Source organism: Oncorhynchus tshawytscha, linkage group LG21 (genome assembly GCF_018296145.1).
Source record: "Oncorhynchus tshawytscha isolate Ot180627B linkage group LG21, Otsh_v2.0, whole genome shotgun sequence".
In the NCBI taxonomy this organism is placed as follows: Eukaryota; Metazoa; Chordata; class Actinopteri; order Salmoniformes; family Salmonidae; genus Oncorhynchus; species Oncorhynchus tshawytscha.
Genome location: NC_056449.1, coordinates 13,613,250 through 13,637,542, shown reverse-complemented (window position 1 = coordinate 13,637,542; position 24,293 = coordinate 13,613,250). Strand labels below are relative to the sequence as shown.

The following is a 24,293-nucleotide window of genomic DNA, read 5'->3' as shown; positions in this document are numbered from 1 at the left end:
GCAGTTACCCTATGAGAAAGGAAATCCACTCAGCTAGGTATTTATTTAGATGTGTCATTAGCCTAAATTCCCTTCCTATAGAATCCCTGATACAAAATGGAACACAAACATAATGGAATGCGGCAAGTGTCATAGGGAGCTGGAAACCTACCCAGTCCATTCATAGATCAGTGGTCATGAAGGACACAGCCTATACTACAGAACAGGTGGCAGCAGCAGCTGTCTATTACCTGGGGTTGTGCATGTCGGCTCCCTCGGCCCATTCTCTGGAGCAGTCGGAGCCTCTGTTTCTGCAGAGCACTTTCGACCCGAGCCAGACTGACTTCCAGATCTCTCCTACGCTGCTCCGAGTCCAGGAGGCCCTGAAGGTCAACCGTCCCAGGTTGGGTGAGTCGAAGTCAGCCAGGTGGCATGTCGTCCACGGGGTTGGAAAGTAGAAAAGACTTCAGCCTCTGCTGCCAACCTGTGTCAAAACCCCTGCCCTCCATAACACTGCAGTGTTCACGACACCACCTACAGGTAACAGCTTCAAGCTGGTTGTCTCAACACAAATCTGCATGAGTGAGACTGATGCAACGATGAAGTATAGTAGTTACCTCTCACCTGGACGTTTTTTTCCTTCACTAGATAAAATGTAGAAAGCAGTTGGCTTGTCTTTAGTTTAAAAAGGTAGAGGGCTACTCTGCCCGCCCCTACACCTTTGTCCCGTCAAGTATCCCATTGCTCTGTGCATAGGACACTACTGGCCAATTCCAACACTGAACATTAACCAAGAGGGCGCTTAACAGAGTTTAGCTGGCTGATCCAATGCTTGGACAAAAATAATGGTGTGAGGGGACTTTCAGGGATAGTTTCCCAGGCACAGATTAATGTTCTCAATTGAGACTTCATTCCAGGGCTTGATCTGTGTCATGGAAACCACCAAGTCTTCGACCCATGTTAATGAATGAGAAGACGTTTACTTAAATATTTAATTACCTAAACAGATTTTTTTTTTAATCGACACCAAAACATTGCTGCAAGTCAGTATACATTTTTGAATGAAAATGTGAAGAGCCAGCAAAAGATTTACAAAGTCATGCATTTGTAGAAATCACAAGCATACACATACATGCACACATTGAATCATAATGGAAACCATGAAGAGAAAAAGGAACAGAGTAATGAAGCCCTGCAGATTAGCCAGCTAACTTTTGTAAAACAAACTGAATTCACACTTGACCTACAAAATGCTGGCTCTCAATAAAGGCCATTGTCTATGGGAGGTACACAACCTGGCTTTAGCCAACCTATAAAGACCTTAGTTTAACTCTGAAAGAGCCTTTGGGTGGATTGAGAAAATGAGATAAAAATGGTATGCATTGCACATAATGCATCCCTGCATGCAAGGCATCTCCCATGTCTTTAGAGCGTTTGTGTGTGGCTACCAGACAGTGATGAGGTATGTGGTTACGAGGCCTTTAAGATGTACTCAAGTTGGCAACCACTCCAAATTTAAAGTATAGAAATGTGTTGCGTAAAGCTGACACAATCCTCTAGTCACCATGATTGTACATTGTGCTCATTCTATATAAAGGATTTCTATACGCAACGTTCCACCATAGTTGAATAAGCCCACGATATTGGGTTTCCTGGCCGAGCCCATAAAGGCTTACAGCTTGAAGAGCAACCCAGTGACATCAAAATGTTGACCAATTAATTTATATTTTCAAGTTTATTTAGGTAAGGCAGAAATGGCAGTCATTTTATAGATTCTCCAGACACCAGCACTGATATAATTAAGAAGCAGTCAGGAGAGGAATGGCAAACATTTAAGCCTAAGTATGGACAGCACAATTATTCTGTTCCATCCAGTCAGAAATCTCAATGGCTTTTTTTCTCAAGATTGAGTTACTGACTTTACTTGTGCAACATCATGCCCCATGGCTCACAAGCTTGAGCCATTTTCACTGTATATGAGGATTTATGAAGTACCTGTGAGGAAGACATGGTGACCGTCCAGTTTAAAAACATGCGGATGTCTTTAAGGGTATTGATTACTAGGTATTGAGGATACAAAATGCTTGTTTTTCTAACCCTCACACTTCCTTAGACATACACGGACTACAAGAGGATCCTTTTCAGCATAGAACCCACTCTCGTAGACACAAAAAAAAGTAGAACGCCAGACACTCATGACAGACAACAGCATGGTAGCATTTTACCTCAGGGCACGCACACAACACCACCAGGCAAATACATTCAGGTACCTATTTTCCACCAGGGAGAGGCCTCCTTAGAGGCTACCTGGAATGGTGCTCTTCACAGGGAAGGGAGCTTCAACGGCGACACTTTCAAGATAGTTCAAATACCCTTAAGGACCCCTTCTCTAATAACTATCATGGGATTTGGACTTTAAAAATATATATTTTTTGGAGTTCTATGCCCTTTGATGCTCTATCAAAAGGTTGTGAATGTATCCAAAAGTACAACAATCTTAAGATCATTGTTTGGTTGCCTTTGAATAAAAAAATTTTTTTTTAAAGTGACTTGGTTTGTTATGGAACTCTACAACTTGAAGTTCAATCTTTGGCCTGAGCACTTGGCATTGAATGGGTTGAAACCTTGCTCGATCAGCAAAGGAATCAAAAGGAATAGCAAATATCTCACAAAAGTGACAGAAAACTACAATGATGCCAAAACAACATCAACAGTACTAGAAAGAAATAGACATAAAATGAATTGAGACTCCCCGATGCATAGGACAATAAATGAATCATTTTACAACCACCCGTCAAGACAAAATGGCTCACAAAGGACTTTGTCGCAGCAGCAATCTTCAAAAAGAGTGTGGAGTACGTACAAGCCCAATAGGAAACCAACAGTGTGTCAATGTACTGAATGTCAACGGTCATTCCTGGTGTCAATGATTTATGGATCCTATAAAGAAAAAGCTGGAATCCCAATTCACCATCGGATGTGCAAAGGCCGAAAATAAAGGGAACGTTTGTTTGCTGATCAGATCAGTCATTCTCTGTAGTCCAAAGAGTCCAAGGCATATCATTATTTACAATGTCAAGGCACATTTGGTTACTGCATATACCACAGGTTGTCAAGGCTGTTCATGTTTTATTGGTTCTCAGTCTTTTTTTCCCACGTCCACAGTAATTTTGGTGTATAATTGATCCTTCTCCACTTTGACCACTTTGTACGACAGGGTTTTGATGCCGTCTTTGTTCATCGTCTCCCTGGTGTGGGCGATGCGGTCGAACCTGGAACGAAAAACCACAGTTCAACCACAATTCAATATTGTGGTTTAGGAACCATGTCTTTTGTTTAAGGTGTAGCCTATGGCAAACATCTCTTTTGGATTTCACAACAACCGTCACTAGATTAAACAAAAACTACACGACATCAAACAAATCAAAGTGCTAAAGGGAAAAGTCATTACTATAAATATCTACATAGTGATTTCAATAGAGATGAAGGATTAAGTGGCTTTGCGTGATAATAAACACATTGCACGCCAGACTTGAATATTCTATTAAGGTTGCATCGGTACGGAGAAGAATGTCCAAGTTCAGAAAGTCAGCCAGCGTTAGTGAGAAATGACGTCAAGGGAAACAGCAGCGAGAAACAGATCTTTGTGTGGAGAAGGAAAGGGGAGCCTGGGGAGGGTTCACCTATTGTTCCATCCCTTCTGCTCTCCTTTACAGATCTGACAGAGCTGGATAGGTGAAAGCAATATAGCTGAAACTAGGTGGACCAAAACACTTACTCCTATCAAATACAGTTTGGCTATATTCCTGTGAAAGGAAGTGAATGAAGACAGAGGCGGTACCATTATAGATTGAAATACCGCCCCTGAGCATCGTGCAGGAGTCCTGTTCACAAGGGGGAACCTCACCTCTGAGGGTTGTCTTCATTCCCACCGTCCCGGTTGTGGCGGATCATCCTGCATTTCCCCACGGCTCCGCTGGGCCGTGATATGGTCATCCCCTTGGAGCTCAGCCTGTTAAAAGACAGCAGCAACATGCGTCAGAACCCCCGTCTAACTAAAACACTGGACCGCAGTTGCAAAAAAGTTTAACTCAGAGGAGACAATCTGCACTTTTTTTTTACACTAGTGAAAAACATTTTTTTTTAAGTCAAATAAAAATAGGATAGATGTGAAAGGGAGTAAAACAAGTTCTTGGATTTTAATTCAGTTGCCTCTGGAAGAGATGCAAATTGGCCTTGCTTATTACATAACAGGTCACATTTGTGTAGCTGGGTTCAGTGACACAGCTACAAAAGCTTCCCGAACACCGTGAATAACATTGATCGTCTCTGGAAACATCCAGTCTGCCAGTTTACAGTTTCACAATCAAAATGGATGAAGTTAATTATAAACCAACCCCTACGAAGACCTACGTAAAGCAGAAGAGACAAAAACACATCTTAACACCTTGTGCTGTTGGGCATTCCGCACCAAGGGTGGAGTTGCTCTATAGACCAGCCAAACTGAATTAAATAACTATAGGGTTACACATGCCTCAAAGACACAGGTTAACAAGGCACAGTATATGTTTTGTAGAGCTAATTTAATGCCAAATCCAGCAAAGCTTAGATCACACTACTGAACAAAACTGGCTCTGGAACAGGAGATACTGTAAATTAAGTTATGCATGGTTCTCTTTGTTTCTCTTTTCACAAAGTACCAGGAGTTGGAACTGGTTCAGAGAACAAAACCGGAAAACAGCATTTTTCAAGGAACAGAAACGTGAATAAAGTGATGCACACTTATTTTAAAAGCATGTTAACCAGTTAACGTTATTTTACATTCCAGAAAAAAAAACAAAGCACAACATCTTTGCCAGTGTTGAGGTTACCTGCGATGCCTAGGCTAATGTACTGACGTTACAAGTGTGATTCAGAAGATAGATTTTTTAATTTGCTAGAGAAAAATGGATGAACTTCAATGCTAGTTAAGGATACTATAGGCCTAGTTATCACATTGGATTTAACTACAAAAAGATAGTGCTGCTCTGCTCAAGCTTGTGAGCTAGCTAGCTAAAAGGACATTCAAAGTTAACCCCATAGAAGCCGCTCCTCCTAGGTATAATTCAGTGGACCCAATTCAGATAATACCTGTCATAAGATGCCCAGCGCTTCAAGCCTCCTCCTCAACCCTCTCTCACCACATCGGTGTCCTGAGCCATAGGCTACACTTGTCTGTCAATCACACATGTAAACAACTAGCTTGACTGCTCTAGTCACACTGATTGGTGAACTAATTTAATAAGATGAACGTTTAAAAAAAGTTGTTTTCACAGGTTAAGGGAACGATATATAAACCGGTAATCATTTTTGGTTTGAACCGGTTCAGAACTGTATTTTTGTTCGTTGGAACAGAACAAAAATATTTATGGTTCCAATCCCTATAAAATATCCTGTTAGTCTTATTTCAGGAAAGGTCAGACTGGGTCTGAAGGAGCCATAACTCTTTCAAAAGCAAACATTTCTCTTTTAACTCATTAACATTTCCTTCCAGAGCAAATGGTGGTAGTGGCATACATAGGCACCCTCGGGGACAAGTTGGAACAAAGCTGACGAGTATCACTGACGAGTGACAAGAACTAGGGCTATGTTACTATGTGATGGGGCTTCGACACTGAACAAGAAAACCGTTTCATGTGAAACCTTGGCTAACACTTTACCCAATAAATATGAATTACTTGGAGTCGTATTTCTTGCTGTCCTGCGGCTGACTTTTACATGGAGTCCTGATACACCACAGACGTTAGTCAGAGTGGGTGTGTGGACTGACCTGTTGAAAATGTCGTCATCCTCCCCTCCCCAGCCCCAGTAGTTGTTGGGGAAGCCGTTGATCTTGAGGAACTGCTCCTTGCTCATTGACGACACGCCCCCAAAATACTGGTTGTACGGCAACCTGAAAGAAAGCGAGAGAGAGAGAGAGCGGGAGAGAGAAAGATAAATAAATACATAGTGATATTTGGAGTTTAAACAGCTCTCAAATGAAGGGGTCAAGGACTTGGGGCCCGGCAGAAATTGCAGTCAATTTCCTGTTTCCAGGAAAAAAGTCTATGCCTAGAAGATGCGGTGCTGCAGAAAAACCCTCTTCCTCTATGCATCACTGCCTTCTGTAAGTTACACGCTGGCTCTCTGTACACTGTAGGGCAACGTGTAGCTGAAAGACTGAGGCTCCCTGGTTTTGCCTTGCCTCATTTTGTTGATTTTGGACACTCTACGAGTTATCCTTGGCTATAATGCGATTCTTTAAATCCCATGGCTAACATTGGAAAGGTGGCCACAATTAAGAAAATCTAATGAAAAAAACCCATTAATCCATTGTGGGATTTAGTCACCGAACAAGGGGAGCTTGGCATCTCTGTGAGCTGCATGCCCCTGGAGGAACATGACACAGTGACAGGACACAAGCTGTTGTGTGTGCAACACAGGGAGGAATTTGGTGACAGGACGCCCATAAAAGCCCAGTTAGAAGCTGAGAGACCTGTTCTATGACCTGTACACAGGGGGCACACTGCACTATGACGTCACCTCTGGGAGCAGCTTACTTTACTAATCTTAAAATCAGAAGCAGACAACGGAGGCAAACTGACTGTATATCAGCGCCTAGCCAAGCATAAGCCCTACAGCTGTGTAGGCCCAGAGGTGTAGATCAGAAGCTCCCAAATCACTTTATCAAACACAGACAGCCTGTAGCCTCACAAGAGCCCTTCCCTGTCTGACGTGTTACACGTGTAGAGCAACAGCTAAACCAACTGGAGTTTGCGCTACAGGTCACTGGACTCCACAAAGCAGAAAACAGTTCAAAACCCATGAGACACTCACAGCATTGCCACCTAAGGCTAAAATGATTTGCATTTAAGCCATTCTGACAGCTGACCTTTGAAGCCAGTACTGCTCATGTGAGTGTCGCTCAGTTTTGTAAGTCTATGTAAGTCTATAGGCAGGCTATTCAACACACGACTCGAGGCAAATAAAGTCCCAGCAGCTAATGGGGATCCATAACAAATACAAATGAGCAACAGTTTACTAGTGTAGCTAGATTTAGGGCCTAATTCAAATGACATGTCAAGCTGTTTCCAACACCGCCTATTGCATTAGCGATCTAAATGCTTGCTTGTCTTACTGACTTTGTGCGTTTAATAGGGAGAAACTAAATAATGTTATTCCTTTGGCATGTGATACTTTACACATAGCCTAATCTTTATAGCCTAATTATTGGGTAATCTTTTACAGAACCTGGTTAGGATCAGTCACGTGATCAATAAGGAAGAAGGAAATCATTACCAACCATAAAATATCCTTCATAATTACATCCCCATCCCATGGGGAATGTGGTAGTCAATCACTAAAACCCAGTGAAGGGCTTGATTTGAAATGCCCACAGCAAACACCTATAGACAGCTATTGAGATAAAGACAGACAGAACCAGAAACTCAACAAAACAAAAGACAAGTCAATTTTCAATAGGCAGCATCAAGCAAAGTCTACCGTTAGCCGTCTGTAACCGTAGTGGTAATTCAGCAGTAAATTGGTTGAAGTGAGTGACAGGGATAGAACATCATGGAATCCACAGGTGCTCTTTAAGCTTTTATGTGGCCACTCCTACTAAATGAGCTCAGTGTGTATGTGCCTTTGACAATGTGAATGCACATGTGTCTGTCCAATGTCTGCGCCATGGACTGGGGAGAGGCTGAGGCCGCCGTGGACTGGGGAGAGGCTGAGGCCGCCGTGGACTGGGGAGAGGCTGAGGCCGCCGTGGACTGGGGAGAGGCTGAGGCCGCCGTGGACTGGGGAGAGGCTGAGGCCGCCGTGGACTGGGGAGAGGCTGAGGCCGCCGTGGACTGGGGAGAGGCTGAGGCCGCCGTGGACTGGGAGAGGCTGAGGCCGTGGACTGGGGAGAGGCTGAGGCCGCCGTGGACTGGGGAGAGGCTGAGGCCGCCGTGGACTGGGGAGAGGCTGAGGCCGGGGAGAGGCTGAGGCCGTGGACTGGGGAGAGGCTGAGGCCGCCGTGGACTGGGGAGAGGCTGAGGCCGCCGTGGACTGGGGAGAGGCTGAGGCCGCCGTGGACTGGGGAGAGGCTGAGGCCGCCGTGGACTGGGGAGAGGCTGAGGCCGCCGTGGACTGGGGAGAGGCTGAGGCCGCCGTGGACTGGGGAGAGGCTGAGGCCGCCGTGGACTGGGGAGAGGCTGAGGCCGCCGTGGACTGGGGAGAGGCTGAGGCCGCCGTGGACTGGGGAGGCTGAGGCCGCCGTGGACTGCTGAGGCCGCCGTGGACTGGGGAGAGGCTGAGGCCGCCGTGGACTGGGGAGAGGCTGAGGCCGCCGTGGACTGGGGAGAGGCTGAGGCCGCCGTGGGGGAGAGGCTGGGGAGAGGCTGAGGCCGCCGTGGACTGGGGAGAGGCTGAGGCCGCCGTGGACTGGGGAGGCTGAGGCTGAGGCTGAGGCGCCGTGGACTGGGGAGAGGCTGAGGCCGCCGTGGACTGGGGAGAGGCTGAGGCCGCCGTGGACTGGGGAGAGGCTGAGGCCGCCGTGGACTGGGGAGAGGCTGAGGCCGCCGTGGACTGGGGAGAATGCCTGGTCATCTGTGGGAGGGGTTGACTTACCTGAAGCCAAACTTGTCCATGGAGACAGACAGGTGCCTGGGCTGGCTGAAGCACTTGTAGGTGTTGCGGTCATCCATAGGGATTAGGTCCACATCGCTGAAAACAAAGCAGCCGTAGTCGTACTCCTTCAGGGCCTCTGTGTAGCCAACGTTGAGGAGCTTGGCGCGGTTAAAGATCTCATCACCGTCCTAGAGAGTGAATGGAGAGAATAGGGGTTTGGAATTGGAAGGTGAATCGTGGTAAACTAAATAGTTATTTTTGAGGGTCTAGACAGGAGTAAGCAACTCTGGTCCTCATTGTTCGGCAACCCATGTCTAATTTGACTAAAGTGTACACCAGAACCAAGGCTAAACTAAACCATCCAGGTGGCTATCTATTATAATGTTATTGGGAATACAAAACGTGTCAGAGACTGAGCACTAGACGCTACAAACATCCTACACTGAAGTTTGGAAAGAAAAGGTACCAGACTTGTGTAGCTAGTTGGACTGGACAACTGAAAAACATTGGTGTATACAGTACAGGACTTTGAGTCGTTGGTCTTTGATGACGTTGTGTAGTCATCTTGTTTGCTGGAAAACATGCGTTTACCCTTAATATCAAGAGTGCGTGCACGTACAAACTTGAAATTCATTCTGTTGCTGATGCAGGGTCATCAAAGCTTTGCAGGCCCAGCTCTTTGTGGCTTCATGTAGCTGTTACGCTAGGTCTTTTCAAGGGTGTATAAGTCAGATTCAAATACAATTTAATAGTGCTAAAAACGTGTCAGTGGCATTTTAGGAGCTAATGGATCGTGACCTCTTTATGTAGAGTGAATGTAACTAGAGACAGAATTCTAATGGGAAGGAGAGATTTTTCTCCAAGGTGTAGGATAATTATTATGACTCAAAAACAAAGGAATGCTGATGGACATGGATAGATAAATCTAGGAGACAACCATTTCCCATTTTGAAACTTAAAGCAGTAATCGAGTTTCAGCAGTTCTTGTCTTATAACCATTGGCCTAGCTTAATGAAAGGGGACAAAATATCCTTAAATTGGGGGATTGAATGACAGAATATCATATTGCAGTCTGTACAGGCTTTAAACTTAATCCTCTGTTAAACCAACATATTCTGGGCTCTTTTCAGGGCTGGCATGTCATCCACTACTTGTTGGGTGGGTATTTTTAATGATCTTTTTGTGTTCTCTGGCTGCATACATGGTCAGTTACCAGGGCTAATGTACGTCAGTGTCCTGGCATGATTCTCTGTGTGGTGTCCTTTGGGGGAAAAAAAATACGGGAGCATCGTGTTCTGTGTCAATGTGCCTTCAAATGACTTTCAAATGGTCACGTCTCATGTATCACTGGCTTTATCTGATGGTCCTCCTGAAAAAGTTCAGCTTGAATACCCACAGAACCTAAAGACTCAAATGGAGGCAGATGAAACCTAACATGCAGTCGAAACAAGAACCGAGGTTCTCAAATTAAAGAATAGTGTGGCTAGTGTTTTAATAAAAACATGTATTTCTATTTTTAAAATGACAACATTCTAAAAAGAAATGGAAAATGAGGAAGAGGGTCTGGATGCCACAAAGCAGCGAAGTTCAAGTCATCTGAAGAGGCGTTCCAACCCTTGGACAATTGATTCAATGTTCAGTAGTGTTCTCTGCTGATGCACTTCCCCATCAGTCACATGTCACACATTGTGGTGATATGAAACAGACATGTACACTGATTGAAATAAACGTATTGACATCTGCTACGGTCTGAAATAAATATCCGCTAAGGAGGTCTGAGTGTGTTTATGGGAGTGAGTATGCGTGTGTGTGTTTGCATTTTTCTTCCACCAAGTGATGCATCCCTCTCTCCTCCAGTGCATGACAGATTCACCTGTATACAGGATGTGGATCATTTGCAAAGACGGAAACAAGCAAGTGAAGAAGACAGCATGAGACTAAAATAGATCTCTAATTCAATGAGACAGAGAAAATAATCCCATATTACCAGTAGAACCCCTCAGCCCATGGGATCACGCAATTGGCCAGAGCAAGCAGGGGGCCGGTCTCACCTCTTCCAGCGACCACAGCCATTGGCCAGATACGCCTGACATGCAAAAGGACGGCGGTAGAGCAAGGGGCCAGGGAAAGGAGGAAATAAAACAAGGGAGGAAAAGATAGGAAAGGCTAGGAGAAATAGGAGAGAAGAGAGAAACAGAAAGACTGAGTATAATTTCAACAAAGACCCCATAATTGTGTTTAACAGCATTGAACGGCCCTCTAGCAATAGCTAGGCCTGTCATGACTATGGAAAAAGTCAGATTGGCCCATTAGTATAAAAGCAGCCATTAAAGCTTATTTTCTTTGCAGTGGACACCAATTTGCTACCTGTGCAGGAGACTGGAATGGAGCGTAGTCAAAAAAAAAAAGGTTATATGCTCAAATAGAACCATGTATTTACTGCGTAAAGCCTAGGTGTGGCGTTTGCCCTACAACATGCTGGTTTCCCACACTTTACCTGTTAGTGGGTGGGAGGCAACAGACTCATGTCCTGGCATGAGACCTGAAAGAGAAGTAAGTTATGCCTTCAAGCTGAAACCCAGTACTGGCCTCGCAAGTGCCAATAGAGCCTACATCTGCAAAGAATCATGTCCTTAAATAGACCATTGAACTACACCGAACTGATACGCATTTTTTATCAAATAGGAATAGATTTAATCTACAACATGGCCCTGTACGCTAGTATTAACTTTGGTTGTCAATAAATGTTCAAAAGTTACTTTGCTTTAACCCAGACAGTGTTGATGACTAGAAGGATATTGAGAAGAATGGATATCGTTATCCTATGTTAAGGTCTGCCTTTGCGTGAAATGGGATTAGGTGACCCAATAACTACTACATTTTCACCTTGTCAACTCTGGGCTCTGCAGTGGCATTCATACTAGTTTTTCCTTTTGCCAAATTAATTTCCAAATATACTTGAGGCCAACTTTAGTATTCCCATAAGTCAGTAAATCCCCACACCTGTGAGAATTCAGTCTAACTACTTACAGCATCACCGCACACAGACACACGCACAAAATACGTTTCTGCCCATGTCTGTGGCCTCATGTTTAGAGACTTCTACAAATGTAGCTAGGCTATTTGTCAAAACAGAGTAGCCAACATGTTGTGGCACTAAGTGCTTATGATCACTAGTCATCGGCAGGCATACAAATGATGTGATGTCTATGGTCAACTTGTCCGTTTTCATTCAAAGGTTTTAGATACACCAAATTGCCAAAAGTATGTGGACAACCATTCAAATGATTGGATTTGGCTATTTTAGCCACACCCGCTGCTGACAGGTGTATAAAATGGAGTACACAACCATACAATCTCCATAGACAAACATTGGCAGTAGAATGGCCTTACTGAAGTTCAGTGACTTTCAAAGTGGCATCGTCATAGGATGCCACTTTTCCAACAAGTCTGTTTGTAAAATGTCTGCCCAGCTAGAGAGTTTCCCCGGTCAACTGTAAGTGCTGTTATTGTGAAGTGGAAACATCCATGCGCAACAATGGCTCAGCCGTGAAGTGGTAGGCCACACAAGCTCATCGAACAGGACCGCTGAGTGCTGATGCACGTAAAAATAGTCTTGTTGCAACACTCACTACCAAGTTCCAAACTGCCTGGAAGCAGCATCAGCACAAGAACTGTTTGTCAGGAGCTTCATGAAATGGGTTTCCATGGCTGAGCAGCCACACTCATGCATAAGATCACCATGCGCAATGCTAAGCGTCAGCTTGAGCGGTGTAAAGCTCAATGCCATTGGACTCTGGAGCAGTGGAAATGTGTTCTCTGGAGTGATGAATCACACGTTACCATCTGGCAGCCCGGCAGACAAATCTGGATTTGGCGGATGCCAGGAGAACGCTACCTGCCCCAATGACAACTGTAAAGTTTGGTGGAGGAGGAATAATAGTATGGTGCTGTTTTTCCATGGTTCGGGCTAGGCCCCTTACTTCCAGTGAAGGGAAATCTTAATGCTACAGCATACAATACCATTCTGTGCCTGTAACTTAGAGGCAATAGTTTGGGAAAGGCCCTTTCTTGTTTCATCATGACAATGCCGCTGTGCACAAAGTGAGGTCCATACAAAAGTGGTTTGTTGAGATCGGTGTGGAAGAACTTGACTGGCCTGCACAGAGCCCTGACCTCAACCCCATCGAACACCTTTGGGATGAATTGGAACACCGACTGCGAGTCAGGCTTAATCGCCCAACATCAGTGCTCGACCTCACTAATGTTATTGTGGCTGAATGGAAGCAAGTCCCCTCAGCACTGTGCCAACATCCAGTGGAAAGCCTTCCCAGAAGTGTGGAGGCTGTCATAGCAGCAAAGGGGGAGGGGGGAACCAATGCCCATGATTTTGGAATTAGATGTTCGACAAGCAGGTTTCCACATACTTTTGGTCAAGTAGCGTAAGAACATGCACCGCTAAACAATAAAATGGGCCTACTTGATTGCAATAAAAAGCCCAAATTACACCTACTAATCATTTTTACATCTGGAGAAGACAGGATATTTTGTACCCAGGCCAGGTTGCCCAAATGTTGTGCATTCACATTTAAGTACAACCCTTGTTTAATTCTTCCATTAGTTATCTGTAACCAACTCTATACACTTTTAGTACATAAGACCTTTCCTTTAATAAAGGATCTTGATGAAAAGAAACAGGAATGTGAGGATAAAAAGAGCATTCCAAACAGGATTGTTCTCTCAGGTCTTTAAAGTGACAGAGATAGCCCCGTCTGAAAGCCACTCTCTATTTTGTGCCACGTCCATTGGTGTTCAGTGCTAGTTTGACGATAGAGAGCATGAGTCTCTTGGTTGTGCAAACACCATGAATAAATAAAGGAAATTGCTGATGGACAAAGAACAGACGCAGAGACAAATGCTGGCACTATGTTGCCAGATCTGATTTCTTCCCCATAGATGGGAACACAAAGGATTGGGTCTACTGCAAATTGTAGGAGTTCTTTAAAGAAGCGAGGCAAGAGTTATTTGGACGCTGGCCTACTTTTTCCTCTTGACTAAAGCAAGAAATTCCTTTATGGAAAACAGATATTTGGGCAATTCCACAGTAACGGAATTACACCAAGACTACGATTTTTCCACTTTAAAATGCATGCCAAACAAAAACCATTCATTTCAAAGTTCAAACCATACAACTATTGAACAATTTAAAACAGGAAAAAAATACACAAACAACCGGTCAAAAGTTTTAGAACTACTCATTCAAGGGATTCTTTATTTTTTACTGTTGTCAACATTCTTGAACAATGGTGACGACATCAAAACTATGAAATAACATCTGGAAGGAATCATGTAATAATCAATTTTTTTGTTTAAAACAAATCTAAATATATTTTAGATTCTTCCAATTGCCACCCTTTGCCTTGACAGCTTTTTACACCCTTGGCATTCTCTCAACCAGCTTCATGAGGTAGTCACCTGAAATGCATTTAAATTAACAGGTGGGCCTTTTTTTAAATTTAACTAGGCAAGTCAGTTAAGAACAAATTCTTATTTACAATGATGGCCTACACCAGCCAAACCCGGAGAGTTGCAAAGAAAAAGCCATATCTCGGACTGGCCGATAAAAGGAAAAGGTTAAGATGGGCAAAAGAACAGACACCGGACAGAGGAACTCTGCCAGAAGGCCTCTTCACTGTTGACGTTGAGACTGATGTTTTGCGGGTACTATTTAATGAAGCTGCCAGTTGAGGACTTGTGAGGCATTCATTTCTCAAACTAGACACGAATGTACTTGTCTTCTTGCTCAGATGTGCAACGGGACCTCCTGCTCCTCCTTCTATTCTGGTTAGAGACCATTTGCACTGTTCTGTGAAGGGAGTAGTACGAGATCTTCAGTTTCTTGTCAATTTCTCGCATGGAATAGCCTTCAGAATAGACTGACGAGTTTTGGAAGAAAGTATTGTTTCTGGCCATTTTGAGCCTGTAATCAAACCCACAAATGCTGATGCTCCAGATACTCAACTAGCCTAAAGAAGGCCAGTTTTATTGCTTCTTTAAAATCAGCATGACAGTTTTCAGCTGTGCTAACATAATTGGAAAAGTGTTTTCTAATGAACAATTAGCCTTTTAAAATGATAACCTTGGATTAGCTAACACAACGTGCAATTGGAACACAGGAGTGATGGTTGCTGATAATGGGCCTCTGTACGCCTATGTAGATATTCCATAAAAAAATAAGACGTTTCCAGCTACTATAGTAATTTACAACATTAACAATGTCTACACTGTATTTCTGATCAATTTGATGTTATTTTAAATGGACGAAAAAAAGCGCTTTTCTTTCAAAAACAAAGGACATTTCTAAGTGACGCCATCTTTTGAACAGTATTGTATATTTACTGGAAAAAAAGTTTGGCAACAGAATTACGATAAAATCTCCCTCAGTTTTATTGTTACCAAACTTTGTATCTGCACAGTTTTTCCTATCAATGTGTTTTTGTAAAATTTTCAGTGGAATGTATTGAAAGTGTAGTAGTCCTTGTGCATAAAGTTGTATTTCTTGTTAAACCTTAAAATCAATGTTTTTTCTTTGGTATACATTTTAAAGTGAAAAACCTGAGTCTCAGCGTACACCGTTACCATGGAATTGCCCATATGTCTCTGTCCCAGAAGAGTTACTCAACAAGAAAACAAATCTACCAGTACATCTCTCAACTAGTCACTTGGCAACTGCCATTACAGCCTGTCATTTGGGAGCTTGATGCCCTTTTCTTTTTACATAGCTTAGTCTAACACGTAAAAAACAAACCCAAATAAAATACGGCAAAAGTACCCGTACTTGTAGTTTACCGTACGAGTAAACTCTAGCTATCCTATATTTGAAATACACAGACAAACTTTGTTTGTTTCATGCAATAAAAACCACCTAATTAAAAGGGGCACTCCCTGCACTAAGATTTGCTCACTGGTTAAAATCTTACTGCATTTCCCACTACCAGTGCTGAGTGATTAGCGCTTTTTGAAGCTGGTTTGATTATTTAAAAAATAAATGGTATTTTTTTATGTTACATTTAAAGCACGTGGGCTGAATGCTGTAACACAAAACAATGAATACCAGTCCTATGCTAGTAGTGACTGCCCATTACTGTTTACTAACCATTAATTCACATTACTTTAGTAATATGTTTCAGTTGTGTATATTACATTTGTTTTATTTGATGACTTTATTATTTCATTCCAAGCCACCATCCCATCTCTATAGAGCTACTGCCTAAGCGGTCTGACAAAATCACTTTACTGTAGTTCTTCAAAGTAAAATAGGCATACTTTTAAGACTGCTGAATACCAAGTATCAATCACTTAGATCATGCATTTTAAGGCAGTGATACCTCGCAAAAAAACAACTACTCTTTATATCACCTCACAATTGTGCATTGTTCTCTCTTGCATAGCAGAAACACAGACTGGACAAGTAGATGCACAATGGATTATGGTCATTGTGGTTAATTACCATGTTTTATGCGCTAAACTTTGTAGAATATTGGCCTGTTGGAAACAACTGCCTACTACATTGCACAGTTCAGGCTCGATTTGATTTATCTCTAGAGAAACTGTGCGATGTGCGCATTGAGCTCACAGAAAAAAAAAAGGGAACAAATTTGAATTCCAATAATCGCTCAGCACTACCAACTACTCCACACAGGCAGACAGAGAGCAGACAGGGGCCGGGAAGGACTCACCTGGTTGATAACGTAGATGCCGTAGTCCAGCTGCTGGCGCTGAAGGATGGGATGGAGGTAGTACAGCCAAAACTTGAGGTGCTCGTCGCGGTTGCGGAAAGGGATGATGATAGCCACCTTCTGAAGGGCCACACAGTCTTTGGGCCTGAAGCGCCCCCCATTCTGAAGATTGGGGTTCTCCTTCCTTACCACATCAAGGCTGACTGGGTTAGAAAACTCAATTCGCAGTGGGCCCACTGGATGAGAACGTGAGAGAAGGGAAGTCTTATACAATTTTGTCAGGGCTCTATTTACAACAGCCCTGATAACTGATGATTTCAGTAGAGCCAATGGAAATAGGATGTAAAATCTGTTAATATTGTAGGCCTAATATACTATTGTAAGAAAATTGAGCCTAGTTCTCCACTCTCCTGCTACTGCCTTTTCTGCTGACAATAAGCTGTTTTATTATTAAACACAATAGTGTGGCTCCTATATGCCAGTGGCTTACACAGGTAGCTACAGTAGGTCAAATTACAAAAGCAATACAAAAAAATAACAGAAGGTTAAACTGCATATATGATGTAGTGAACTTATTGTATTGTTTTCTGCAATGTGACCTGGAGGTTGATGTTCCTAGACTGCATTGCTTTTCAATTCAATCTCCAAGTCAGCTGAGGGGAGAATGTGCACACCACTTTAATCCACCAATTCCCACCTGTGGAGCAGTCAGGGTTTTGTGGCAGAGGGACAGATCAGCTCGGGCCACAGCCGCATAAACCATTAAAAAAAACCTGAGCTAAGAGAGAAAGGCACTGAACAACAACAAACCTTTGTGGAAACAACCAACGCTGCTCATTCAAGAGCACTAGCAGTAGTCCTATGCTATGCATTAATAATGCAAGTGTAACCGGTGTGAAATGGCTAGCTAGTTAGCGGGGTGCGGGCTAATAGCGTTTCAATCGGGGACGTCACTCGCTCTGAGACCTTGAAGTAGTTTTTGTGGAGCGATGGGTAACCGTGCTTCGAGGGTGACTGTTGTCGATGTGTGCAGAGGGTCCCTGGTTCGAGCCCAGGTAGGGGCGAGTAGAGGGACGGAAGCAAAACTGTTACATAAGGGTGTGGGCGTGTCGCCATAGATATATCTATTGTATGAATAAGTGAAATACCAAACCCTACAGGCTAAGGAAGGGGTCATAAATGAACTAAGACATCGACTGGTGGCTAACTGGTTATACTTGGCGCTTGTAGGTTGCATTAAGATACAGATTAAAGCGACATATATAATGCAAGCTCTAACCATTCCTCATTAGAGCAGATGAATGAATGACTGTGTCCGATTTACATGGCCAACAACTATTGTTTGCTGATAAAAACCACTTTTGGCAAGACTACCAACCAGGCATCATATGACTATAAAAAGTACCAGTGAGTCTACAGCATACGTCAGAAATATTGATTAAATATTAATTGCCATCGACTCGTTATTAGTTTTGGCAACACATGCATAGCTACTTACCAAGCAGTGGTGAAGTGTCAAAACATTTTACAAGTTCTTTATTGAATGTAGATGTCACGTTGTCTACAGAAAAGCGGTTCGTTTCAACCACGTCAGGTTTGGTGTCCTTTGATGTAGTTTGGTTATGCTTTTTCGCTGCGTGTGCTTGCTGATTTTGTGCAAACGAAAATGGAATATCTAACGACCTCACGTAAAAAATTAAAGTGACCGAAATATGGAGAAAACAAAGAATGACGACCAATTTGCAAGTTCTATGGAGAACACTGAAATTCACAGTTGAATCCCGCATCATTAGCATGCTATGCTAAATCAGCTACTGTAGCTAGTTAAATTGATAAACAAATCTAAAGTAGGTAACGTTGACGTTACAAAGTTGCAACACCATACCCAATTTCCACTGATGTCACTCAACTAGCTACCGTTAGATAATTTGCTAGCTAGGTGCTAACGGTACAATTGTTCATTTTCGCTGGAGACAACTTCAATAAAAAGTTGCCCGTTTTATCCTTTACCTTGCTTGTACTTTAGTCGTATAAGAAATTAGTTATCTTGTTGTAAAAGCCTCCCTCAAGTTAATACCAGCCATCACTACTAACTGTCCCAAATTACTTAAAACTATTTAGCTAGCTATATCAGGTGTTATCGCTAGGTAGTAAACTAACAGCAGCAAGTCCGAGGTGAGTCCGAAAAGTTCGAAATTATTATTTTCCCGTTGTGTTGGCCAAATTGACTTCAACTAAACTCAAACACACATATCCGATCGTATAATGCTAGTGTTATTAAAATATTCGCGTCCAGGATTAAAGAGTTGTACAATTTTGAAAAAAACTACGTAATCCCTCAGCCATTTCCTTGTGGAGACCCCAACAGAAATTCGTGACTAGTTCAAGTGACATCTTCCATGTGAACTGCAGCAGGGAGGAGTCTGCCCTACGAAGAATTTCTTCTTCTTCGATGAGGTTTAACGGCGGTTGGCATCCAATATGTTGCATTACCGCCACCTACTAGATTTTTTATTTTTATTTTTTCGGCACAAAAGCTCCACCTACTAGATAAATAAATACCATACTATAACACTACACTCACAAAAAAATCTCAAATAAAATTAAAATAACACCACCCTACTCCACTATTTAAATCTATTTAGTCCTAACTCATGCCAACAACATGAAAGAATGGGACATCACCACTTAACAGACCCTGTAACTCTTCTGATGTCAAGTCTTGCACACCCAAATAGCTCTCTGCAGCTGTCACCACAACCTCAATTTTCTGTGACTTATGTTCCATCCCTGTAGTACAGCTGATAACCATTGCTATAAATGCTAAAGATCCAACCTTACTAAAACATATATCACTTGTTGGCCTATCCCTCTGTACTGGTACAGATCTACTACTCACACCACTCCTCTTAGGCTCCCTCCCCTTGACCCATCTTCCTCTACTTTCTTCACTGCCTCAGCATATGACAACTTCTGCACTACTCTCACCCTGGAAGCCTCAACCTGCCTCTCTCACACGGGACATTTCTGATCCCCAGCACCATGGGCACCCGACAACTAACACATACCACTAGTTTCCCTAATGCTACTACACATTCCTTTGTCTCATGCCCTTCTGCACACCTAGGAACCTCCCTTTTACACACTGCTGCCACGTGCCCATAAGCTTGACACCTGTAACAACGTATTCGGCACAAAAGCTCATACAGTATAACTTATATAGCCTAACATCACTTTGTCGGGCAAAGACTCAACATCAAAACTCAAAAGAACAGACATTGACTTCAGTTTCACCACTCTCGCCATCCTGTCTGCGTCGCAACAAACGACGAGCATCACAAACACCGGGAATCTTCCTCCTCGGTTGGTCAACTTTTACATTTACTACTACCCCAGTAATCACTCCTTTCAACTGCGCCCTTTTCTTGAGAGGGAAACAATTCACATTTCTTGCCCCATTCGTTTAACACAGAGCTCCTTCTCCCTCTGACCAGCAGAAACACAACCACTTATCACAAGACCACTTCTGGTTTCCCTCACCGATTCCACAGTACCCAACTCTGTTTTCACCCACCCCGAAACCACAAATGGATCAGCCAAAAACTTCACTCCTACTGTCAGACTCATCTTTATCCTGACCCTCTGTACAAGCCTCGGGCTCCGAGAACTTCACCACACCTACCACCTCCGATATTTTGCCCTCATTCCATTTCTCCTCTTGTCTTCAGCACACTCCACTTACACTTTCTACCATTCTTCTTTAACAAACCATCTCCCTTTTTTCTGCTATTTTTAACCGATTCAAGCTCACCATTTTCCTCCCGCTCTCTCTTAAACCTCCCCTGCCTATTCCAAGTATGCATCTCCTTATGATAATACTGAACTTCTCCTGACATACATACATATTGTTCTTGCTTTCTCAAGGGATGTCATATAACCAGCTATCACAATATCCGTACAATCAGCGCAAACCCCTAGTTATGTAGCGCTCAACAGTGCATCCAACTTATAATGCAGCTGCTTCGTCTTGATGATATTCTTTATCAAAAGCTCCCGCGACACTTTTCAATTCCAAACTAGCGCGCTCTCAGGGTCCATTCACTGCCTGCAACTCTGCTCAAGGTCCCTCACGACGGACCCCTATGAAGGACCGAGTGTGCGTACAGTTACATGACATTACGCCTATTCTGTTGCAAAAGGTTTTTCACCACAAAATGTTTACTCCAAAAGGAAAACGTTTTGTGACGAAAACGAGTTTCTATTGAACAAATAATTTAGGTCCCTCCGACGTAATGAATACATCCCAAGCAAAAAAGTGCTTGTAGTAGTTATATCTTATATGATATGCTTGTAAATGTTACTGGTTGGATTTCCTTTATATATGCACGGACTAACTGAAGTTGGTCTTTCTAAACTTTTTTCTTTGTTTGACAGATGGAAATAAAATAAAACTATGAAATTCAATTGTCAGTGTAAATAAATAACATGTGGTAGAAAGTTATTAAACTGTTCATTTAGTGTAACTTTGGTTTTATGTTATTGTCCCTTTTAATATGAAACATTTAGTCTGTTAGTAACAATGATTTCAAATGGAGCACTAAATTAAGAGCACGCTTTATTTCGTTGGACAATGAGATCAAGGCATATGTGACCTCCATTGATAGAATTAATCAACCGCAAAAATGTTTTGATCAAATCTGCATAAAAATCCTATTGTGTGAGACAGATATTTCACCGTATGTATAAATGTGAAGCATCCTCTTGGCGTTTCGACTCACTAACTTTACCAAATGTGATAGTGAGAGGAAGCCCAGTGGCCGGCCGTGGGAGAAGATGGAACAAGATGGATTTTGTTCGACATTCTGCTAATTTTCTCATCGATAAAACATTTGATCTCAATACAGTTTTCTATTCCCAAAACTATAACCTGTTACGAACAGAGTGCACTAAGTTTTGTAGACTTAATATATGCTAGAACGCACCAATAGGATCTCTCTAGCTCGAGGCTTGGCTCTGCCCACCTCTTGTTTGTTCTGCCCACTGACTCATTTGTTTCGAGTTGAAACGACAGTCTGTGGTTCATCTTGTTTTAATTATAACAATCTTTGTTAAAATGTTGATTGAGGCAGTGTACCCATGTCAAATATTACATACAAGCGCCACCCCGTGGCGGACGAAGATTCGTTGTGATACATTGTGTCCATGATAATTCTGTTTCTCTTGAATATTGTGATAGCAAAAATGTTTTTTTTTTAAATGTTTTTTTTATTTGATCATGACCAGCTGGTGTGTGTCAATTACATTTTTACAGGCAAACTCCCCCAAGGTAACTACCTAATGCTTCTGGTGTAATTCATGACCTGGAAGCTTTGAGTTGTTTATAACACTTTCATCAAGCTGAAAATCTGTCTCTATTTGCAACAGACCCATGACTATACAGCTGCAAAGACCAAATTTCACAAGTGAGGGCACGTGTCTGCCCAGACTAGAGCCTGCTTCCTGGCATGCTCCAAAAGACTTTGGACCCAACCATGGACCTAACAGACCAAAGTTAGTTTTTGTGCAGCAGTACACTGTGGACTGGAGAATGCAGTCTGTGTGGGTTGCTCTCATGTTATATTTTTTATTTTGCATTTAGGCCTGGTATGTCCTCTCCTGAAACATTCCCCACATACAGAGGTCACACAGAAGGATGGGCATCACTTGAACCATCCCATCCAGGTATTATATTATATTGGTGTGGACAGAATTCAATCAAACCTGCATTGTGGAATTTATGCAATAGCTCTTTCCCCATGGTCAGTGTGGGTTTTCCCCAGTATACCTAGTAATAAAACACAGAAACAGGAAGATTAAGCTATTTTCTCCCCTTACACTGATCTAAAAATGACACATTCTGTATGTATATATTACACATCATGTAAACAATGTTTAAGGACTGTTTTGGGGAGATAACCAGACCAGCCAACCCAGGTATGGTGAATTAAATCATGAGACCATCTGATAATTTGGCATTATCAGGGTGCTGGAGCTGTCAACTGTTTGTTGTGAAGCCAAAATGTGAAGATTTAAAACACATCATGAATTATGCAAAAATCGTTGTACTTTGACTTGTGAAATTTCTTTATATGTAATTATAATGTTACATTCGTGATTGTATTATTGGGAATGATGTGTATAGCAGTAGACATTGTGTGTAACCCAATATGTACTCTTCAGGAGCCTACCGTTACTCCTTAAGGTCCAAGGATTTAACATATTACTTTCAGAGGTAGACTGGCTCTGGCAGCCAAAACAGCCAAATACTCCATCTAAACGTGAATTGATTCTCAATACAGCCCTTTACTTTCATATCACATCAAAATAATTTCAGAAATGCAAAATATACACTTACTGTACACTGTTTAAACTGGCTTTATCACAGTTGCAGCTTACACATTTCTGGCGGCCTTCTTCCATTACACGCAGGTGTTCAGAGCATTTTAGATAGCTAATTAGCCCCCAGTGTAATATATATATATATATATATATATATATATATATATATATATATATATATATACACAGTGGGGCAAAAAGTATTTAGTCAAGTTCTCCCACTTAAAAAGATGAGAGAGGCCTGTAATTTTCAACATAGGTACACTTCAACTATGACAGACGAAATGAAAAAAAAAATCCAGAAAATCACCTTGTAGGATTTTTAATGAATTTATTTGCAAATTATGGTGGAAAATAAGTATTTGGTCAATAACAAAAGTTTATCTCAATACTTTGTTTTATACCCTTTGTTGGCAATGACAGAGGTCAAACGTTTTCTGTAAGTCTTCACAAGGTTTTCACACACTGTTGCTGGTCTTTTGGCCCATTCCTCCATGCAGATGTCCTCTAGAGCAGTGATGTTTTGGGGCTGTTGCTGGGCAACACTTTCAACTCCCTCAAAAAAGTTTTCTAAGGGGTTGAGATCTGGAGACTGGCTAGGCCACTCCAGGACCTTGAAATGCTTCTTACGAAGCCACTCCTTCGTTGCCTGGGCGGTGTGTTTGGGATCATTGTCATGCTGAAAGACCAAGCCATGTTTCATCTTCAATGCCCTTGCTGATGGAAGGAGGTTTTCACTCAAAATCTCACGATACATGACCCCATTCATTCTTTCCTTTACACAGATCAGTCGTCCTGGTCTCTTTGCAGAAAAACAGCCCCAAAGCATGATGTTTCCACCCCCATGCTTCACAGTAGGTATGGTGTTCTTTGGATGCAACTCAGCATTCTTTGTCCTCCAAACACGACGAGTTGAGTTTTTACCAAAAAGTTATATTTTGGTTTCATCTGACCATATGACATTCTCCCAATCTTCTTCTGGATCATCCAAATGCTCTCTAGCAAACTTCAGACGGGCCTGGACATGTACTGGCTTAAGCAGGGGGACACGTCTGGCACTGCAGGATTTGAGTCCCTGGTGGCGTAGTGTGTTACTGATGGTAGGATTTGTTACTTTGGTCCCAGCTCTCTGCAGGTCATTCACTAGGTCCCCCCGTGTGGTTCTGGGATTTTTTGTGATCATTTTGACCCCACGGGGTGAGATCTTGCGTGGAGCCCCAGATCGAGGGAGATTATCAGTGGTCTTGTATGTCTTCCATTTCCTAATAATTGCTCCCACAGTTGATTTCTTCAAACCAAGCTGCTTACCTATTGCAGATTCAGTCTTCCCAGCCTGGTGCAGGTCTACAATTTTGTTTCTGGTGTCCTTTGACAGCTCTTTGGTCTTGGCCATAGTGGAGTTTGGAGTGTGACTGTTTGAGGTTGTGGACAGGTGTCTTTTATACTGATAACAAGTTCAAACAGGTGCCATTAATACAGGTAATGAGTGGAGGACAGAGGAGCCTCTTAAAGAAGAAGTTACAGGTCTGTGAGAGCCAGAAATCTTGCTTGTTTGTAGGTGAC

At 42.6% G+C, this 24,293-nt stretch overlaps 1 protein-coding gene across 1 annotated transcript; it reads right to left on the bottom strand.

Moving 5' to 3' along the window:
* Window positions 1-957: 957 nt before the first annotated feature.
* LOC112220987 (beta-1,4-galactosyltransferase 1) lies at window positions 958-18,780 on the bottom strand. The gene is made up of 6 exons (XM_024383018.2): window positions 17,851-18,780; window positions 16,353-16,588; window positions 8,614-8,801; window positions 5,789-5,911; window positions 3,887-3,991; window positions 958-3,251 (listed from the first exon to the last, which is right to left on the bottom strand). The coding sequence occupies exons 1-6, from the start codon at window positions 18,146-18,148 to the stop codon at window positions 3,119-3,121; spliced, it is 1,083 nt and encodes a 360-aa protein (XP_024238786.1). The 5' UTR covers window positions 18,149-18,780; the 3' UTR covers window positions 958-3,118.
* Window positions 18,781-24,293: the final 5,513 nt, after the last annotated feature.